Source organism: Gossypium hirsutum, chromosome D05, assembly GCF_007990345.1.
Source record: "Gossypium hirsutum isolate 1008001.06 chromosome D05, Gossypium_hirsutum_v2.1, whole genome shotgun sequence".
NCBI lineage: Eukaryota > Viridiplantae > Streptophyta > Magnoliopsida > Malvales > Malvaceae > Gossypium > Gossypium hirsutum.
This window is the reverse complement of record NC_053441.1, coordinates 57,462,520-57,469,553: the sequence shown is the minus strand read 5'-3', so window position 1 is coordinate 57,469,553 and position 7,034 is coordinate 57,462,520. Positions and strand designations below refer to the sequence as shown.

Sequence of the window (7,034 nt, the reverse complement as noted above, 5' to 3'; positions counted from 1 at the left end):
TTATATTATTTATAAATCCTTTTTAAATATTGTAAAAATTGGTATAATTTAATTAGTAATAACCTTTTCCCAACTCTTGAATTAGAGGATAAAAAGCATTTGAGCATGACTGAATTCACGTTTTCTTACATTGATAATAATACCAATACTAACTCAACTAAAACTCAGTCAATCATATATTTTAATTTTTAAATATAATAAAATATGTGCATCTAGAATAAATCTAGAATATATATTATATTATTTACAATCTGAATTCTCTAGCCCAAGCCAAATTCAGTCATTTAAGAATCGCTCTAGCTTTAATCTAGAAAATATCATTTATACCTAATACAAAGATTAAAATAATATAGTTAATAATAAATTTAATACATTTCCTATAATACAAATACAACCCAAATACTTTAAAAGTGAATTTTATGCTTTGGGTTTTTGATGTGTGAAATATTGATGGATACAAAATTATTGATAAACTAATAAATGTAATTATTATAAGATACAAAATTATTGTTTGATTGTTCCATAAGTCGGTTTAGGTCACTTTCATTGGGTGACTTACCTCTAAGTCTTCTCACGTCCGCAATAATTCACATTTTCTTTCGAAATTCTATGTAGAAAAAGGATGTATGGAAAGGGAATTATCAAAAGAGGATTACGATATGTTGAAAATAACGATATGTTAGGAAAAATATATAAAAAAGGTGTAAATAATTTTAAAATATATTGTTGTTAAAAAATTTTAAATTTCATATAAAATTTCAAACATATTTTTATTGATTTTTTAGAGAAAAATATATCTTGTTGATTGTTTTAACACTTACAATTTTTTAAATAGTTTTAAATATTTTATAAAGTATTTAATTTTTAAAATTATATCTTTAAAGGGAAATTCATTAATTCATTTAATGAATGAGATCATATAATTTGAAGGGAAAAAATAACAAACACCCATTATACGCGTTGAAGGACAAGCTCTCTTAATACAACAAAAACTTCAGTTTCAACATCAATGGAACATTACGGCACGTTGACAATTGGCTCTATCACAACTCAAGTATAATATATTAGGAGTGATTGCAAGCATTTAATACAATAAAGAAATCAGCACCGGATGGTCTAAAGCACTTAAAAATATGTTTTTAGATCACTTTAAATTTCAAAAAAAAATTAATAATTTTTAAAATTTTGTTAAGTGTGATCGGTAAAAAGATCACCTTTTATGTAGATATTTTAAAATGATAAATTTGAGGTTTGCGTTGAGTTCTAAAGAAAAAAGTAGGTTTAAGAGTCTGTTACGTGTAGGGAAGGTTGTAATAACCCTACAACATCCAAAATTTGTACTTGTTAATTACGCGATTGTCAAAAAATTCAAAATTTAAAAATGAAAATTTTAATGTTTAATTGTGAACCCTTAAAATAAAACACTAATTAATCCCTTAGTGAAATGATTTTTGGTATCTCTTGATATCCACAAAAATATTAAAAATATTTTTTTTAAAAAAGGCAAAACTCGTAAATTCACTTGATTTAGAAAAAAAGATATCTCCAAATTAATTTGACTAGTAGTTTGTTCACCGCCTTGGATGCTTGTGTCCAATGAAAGTATATTTTATAAATCAACTTATTATTAAACATTGAAAAATTATCTGAAAGAATAATTTTTTTATTAATTTTGTTTTAAGTCACCAAAATCTATATTGAGTTGTAAATTTAATTAAATAAATTAAATTTAGTGACAAATTAAATAAAATTTTAAGTTTACTTGCAAAGTTCAATCACATATGAGTTAAATGGTAAATTTACTTATATTTTCAAAGTGTAATGACAAGTATCAATTAAAATATAGTGATAAATTTCAATATTTACTTATAATATAGTAGTAAATTTACACTTTAACTCCAGAATTATTGAAGTTCTTATCCCCAAATCATCCATAGTTTGTGGAAGAGCTCGTCAATTACTGAAGTTTAACCCTAAAAACCCATTTGTGTTAATAAAGTCAAAATTTACTGTTTAAAAAAATCATTTTTTATTTAACAAAGTTAATATTTTAAAGTTTTATGATTTTATAAATGAAATATTTCTACTAGAATTAAACTGCAATTGAAAAAAAAATTAAAAATATTTTTTATATAATAAATGTAAACTCTATTACAATTTTGGATATATTTAATTAGAGTAACTAAAATAAAACATTTAATAATAAAAGGAGGAATTTGATGCACTCGAGATCCCAAATACTTTTAACTTTTAAATTATAGGGACTAGTAGCAGATTTTAAACAATTTATTATTCTGAAAATAAAAGAATATATTGTAATTAATAAAATATATATTTTTACACCTTTTATATAGAGATTTTAAAATTCTTTTCAAAAGATAAATTTGAGGTCTGCGTTGAATTCTAGAGAAAATAGTAGGCTCAAGAGTCAGTTATGTGTAAGGGAGATTGTACTAGCCCTACAACACTCAAAATTGGTACTTATTAATTACGAAATTGTCAAAAAATTCAAAATTTATAATTGAGAAATCTAATGATTAATTATGACCCCTTGAAATAAAACACTAACTTTTCGAGTGAATTAAAATTTCTTAGTGCAATAATTTTTGGTATCTCTTTATCCACAAAAATATTAAAAATATTTTTAAAAGAAAACATAACTCGTAAATTCACTTTATTTGGAAAAAAAATATCTCCAAATTAATTTGATCAGTGGTTCATCGCCTTGGAGGCTTGTGTCCAATGAAAGTATATTTTATAAATTAACTTATTATTAAACATTCAAAAAATGTCTGAAAAAATAATTTTTTATTAATTTTGTTTTAAGTCACCAAAATCTATATTGAACAAATTAAATTTAGTGAGAAAATTAAATAAAATTTTAAGTTTATTTGCAAAGTTAAATCTGAGTTAAATGGTAAATTTACTTATGTATGAAGTATTGATGGATGTTAGTTAAGTTTTGATTGATAAATTACTAAATGTAATTAACTATATTATAAGTTAGAATATTATTGTTTGATAAATCACTTTCACATTTTCTTTTGAAGGTTTCATTAATTGACACTTTAGATGCTAACTAATTTTCATTTTCTACGTATAAAAAGGATGATCGAAGGAGATTTCAAAGTTATAAATATGTTGTTAGTCTCTTTTATTTCTATAACATTTTAGACTCATTCTAATCACTTATATTATTTTGTGGTTAAAATATGTTGTTAGTCCCTTTTTTCCTATAAAAATTTGATATCCATTCCTTATACGTTAAAGGTTATTAATTCAATTTAAAAATTTTAATCCAGTTATTATTATCTTTGATATTTTTTGTCATAATTTGTCAACTTGCTTATTTTGTGTTAGTCATATACAACGACATATAAGGGAAAACTAATTAATATGTACAGTTGACAAATTTTGACCAAAAAAAATTAACGATAGGATTAAAATTTTTAAATAAAAACAAGAAAACTTTATTTTTAACCTTTTAAGTATAAGGACTAATCTCAAATTTTATCAAAATATAAGGACAAATAGATTATTTCAACCTTATTTTCTTTAATTTTTTTTTACATTTATTAGATCAAAATATTTTTTATCAAGTTTATCAAGTGTGCGAGGGTTGAAACATATTAAAGCATGCTCTCTAGGCTTTTCTTCATCATCCAAACTATTTTATCAACTAAACTTCCCTTTTCCTAGTTTTTTTTTTATTATTTTCTTGCCTTATTCCGTCTTGCAATCATGAACTGCAAAACTTGCTTTCATCTTCTCTTAGCTTTATTCATACCAAGTTCCGTACTTTGCTTGGCTATGACAGTCAGGAATCTCAACTCCGATCAGTTTGCGCTTCTCGAGTTTAAGGATCGCATTGCCGGTCCTCAAAATGTCTTGGCAGACAATTGGACAGCCTCAACCTCTGTTTGCAATTGGATTGGTGTTTCTTGTGGCATCCTCCATAAAAGAGTTATAGCTTTGAATCTTACAAGCATGAATCTTAGGGGTACTATCCCTCCACACTTTGGAAATCTTTCATTTCTACTCTCTCTCGACTTGAGTTACAACCATTTCTATGGCCATCTCCCTAAAGAATTGGGCCAATGGCATCGTTTGAGGATCCTTCAATTAAGCTACAACCATCTGAATGGGTAAATTCCATCATGGCTTGGGAACTTACAGAGAGTTCAAAGGCTACAAATGAAAAATAATTACTTTACAGGCACAATCCCTGAAACACTTGTTAACATATGTAATCTAGAGATCTTGAACTTGGGAGTCAGTCAATTATCTGGTCAGGTTCCATCTTCCATCTTCAAAATATCTTCTCTGAAGATTATTATTCTCTCCAACAATAGCCTATCAGGTAGTTTGCCTAATGATATGTGTCAACATCTTCCCAAGCTTGAAGTGCTTTACTTGCATAGCAATGAGTTATCTGGTAACATTCCGTCAAGTATGGGCAAATGCAGCAACCTTAAAAATTTGTCCTTGTCCTTGAATCAATTGACGGGGATCATTCCAAGAAGTATTGGGAATCTGACACAACTCAGAGAATTATATTTGGGATTGAATAATCTAGAAGGTAATCAATTTCCTTGATTTCTTGAATTTTAAGGATTTTTTTCATAAAAGGGTTTGATTTGTAAGAGATAACAAATGGAAAAAGTTTTTATTTCATTTGATGAAAAACATATGCTGAAATATATGAAAATCTAACATCTCCAAATTACCATAGAACAGAAAAGAAAACCTCTTTGACTTATGCTAACAAAATAGGTAGTTTGACACCTTGATTTTTCGACTATGTGTGCAGGTCAAATTCCTGAGGAAATCGGTAATCTTATTGGTTTGGAACTGCTTAATATTCGAGCAATTAAAGGCCTTACAGGTCAGATTCCAAGTTCCATCTTCAACATTTCTTCTCTGAAGACCATTAGTCTCTCCAACAATAGCCTATCAGGTAGTTTGCCTAATGATATTTGTCAACATCTTCCCAAGCTTGAAGTGCTTTACTTGCATAGCAATGAGTTATCTGGTAACATTCCGTCAAGTATGGGCAAATGCAGCAACCTTAAAAATTTGTCCTTTTCCTTGAATCAACTGACGGGGGATCCTTCCAAGAAGTATTGGGAATCTGACACAACTCAGAGAATTATATTTGGGATTGAATAATCTAGAAGGTAATCAATTTCCTTGATTTCTTGAATTTTAAGTATTTTTTTTATAAAAGAGTTTGATTTGTAATAGATAACAAAAGGAAAAAGTTTTTATTTCATTTGATGAAAAACATATGCCGAAATATATGAAAATCTAACATCTCCAAATTACTGTAGAACAGAAAAGAAAACCTCTTTGACTTATGCTAACAAAATAGGTAGTTTGACACCTTGATTTTTTGACCATGTGTGCAGGTCAAATTCCTGAGGAAATCGGTAATCTTCTTGGTTTAGAACTGCTTAGTATTACTGCAATTAAAGGCCTTACAGGTTAGATTCCAACTTTGATCTTCAACATTTCTTCTCTGAAGACCATTGATCTCTCCAACAATAGCCTATCAGGTAGTTTGCCTAATGATATGTGTCAACATCTTCCCAAGCTTGAAGTGCTTTACTTGTATAGCAATGAGTTATCTGGTAACATTCCGTCAAGTATGGGTAAATGCAGCAACCTTAAAAATTTGTCCTTGTCCTTGAATCAATTGACGGGGATCATTCCAAGAAGTATTGGAAATCTGACACAACTCAGAGAATTATATTTGGGGTTTAATAATCTAGAAGGTAATCAATTTCCTTGATTTCTTAAATTTTAAGTAATTTGTTTATAAAAAAGTTTGATTTGTAATAGATAACAAAAGGAAAAACTTTTTATTTCATTTGATGAAAAACATATGCTGAAATATATGAAAATCTAGCGTTTCCAAATTACTGTAGAACAGAAAAGAAAACCTCTTTGACTTATGCTAACAAAATAGGTAGTTTGACACCTTGATTTTTTGACTCTGTGTGCAGGTCAAATTCCTAAGGAAATCGGTAATCTTTTTGGTTTGGAAATGCTTAGTATTACAGCAATTAAAGGCCTTACAAGTCAGATTCCAACTTCGATCTTCAACGTTTCTTCTCTGAAGGCCATTGATCTCTCTAGCAATAGTCTATCTGGTAGTTTGCCTAATGATATGTGTCAGCATCTTCCCAAGCTTGAAGGGCTTAACCTGGGTTGGAATGAATTATCTGGTAATATTTTTTTCACAAAAGAGTTTGATTTGTAATAGATAACAAAAGTAAGAGCATTTTATTTCATTCAAGGCAAAATAATCTAATTTTTTTTAGATTCGCCCCTATTCAAAGCTTCAAGCGTTATTTGGTTTGGTAGTATAGCATGGTAGTTGGAAAATTAAGTGGATTAATTTATTTCATATTTTTCAATCCCACTCGCCCATGTGTGATAGCTCTAGTCTCCGCACGCCCGTGTCACTTGCCCAAAAGCCCGTGTGGGTTTTGGGGTTTTGATTTTTTTCTCTTTAAATTGAAATTCTAATTTGTTTAAGTTACAATTTAGTCCTTAATAATAAAACTTGAATTAGACATAGTAAACAAACTCAAATTAAGCTAAAAAATTTAGGCTTGCATAATTTGACTAAAAGAAGGTTGGTAAACACTTAGATCAAAAATCGGGTTAGTTTTACAATAGGTGGTAAAATGACAAAATTGCCCTTAAGTTAAATTACCTAGGAAAAGTTTAAAATTGGCTCATAATTTACTTCTGCAATAATAAATAACTAATAATTAAAAAAGATTGAGGTGTTATAAGGTCAGGGTGTGTCTTGGGTGGTCGTTAGCTAGAGAGTCACTTAGGTGGCTAATGTAATGCTTCGAATTCGGGTTGGTTTATCCTGATTGAGTTTGGGGTGCCACAATCTATCATAGGGTCCATCTCTCTTAGGTATTTAGAAAATTAGTTCATGCTTAAAAATAAAAACATCCAAAGGGCAGTATAACAGAAAGAAATAAAGAAACTCATGATAATCTCTTAAGAAATCA

At 28.3% G+C, this 7,034-nt stretch overlaps 3 protein-coding genes across 3 annotated transcripts; all 3 read left to right on the top strand.

The window, feature by feature from the left end:
* The first annotated feature begins 3,617 nt into the window (after positions 1-3,617).
* On the top strand, positions 3,618-6,334 carry LOC107903676 (LRR receptor-like serine/threonine-protein kinase RGI1). Its single transcript, XM_016829808.2, has 4 exons — positions 3,618-4,579; positions 4,811-5,177; positions 5,409-5,774; positions 6,006-6,334. Exons 1-2 carry the CDS (start codon positions 4,195-4,197, stop codon positions 5,167-5,169), a joined length of 744 nt encoding a protein of 247 aa, XP_016685297.1. The 5' UTR covers positions 3,618-4,194; the 3' UTR covers positions 5,170-5,177; positions 5,409-5,774; positions 6,006-6,334.
* On the top strand, positions 3,811-4,149 carry LOC107902281 (probable LRR receptor-like serine/threonine-protein kinase At3g47570). The gene has a single exon (XM_016828495.2). It carries the CDS (start codon positions 3,811-3,813, stop codon positions 4,147-4,149), a length of 339 nt encoding a protein of 112 aa, XP_016683984.2.
* LOC107902282 (brassinosteroid LRR receptor kinase-like) lies at positions 5,399-6,262 on the top strand. Its single transcript, XM_016828496.1, has 3 exons — positions 5,399-5,483; positions 5,556-5,774; positions 6,006-6,262. Exons 1-3 carry the CDS (start codon positions 5,399-5,401, stop codon positions 6,260-6,262), a joined length of 561 nt encoding a protein of 186 aa, XP_016683985.1.
* Positions 6,335-7,034: the final 700 nt, after the last annotated feature.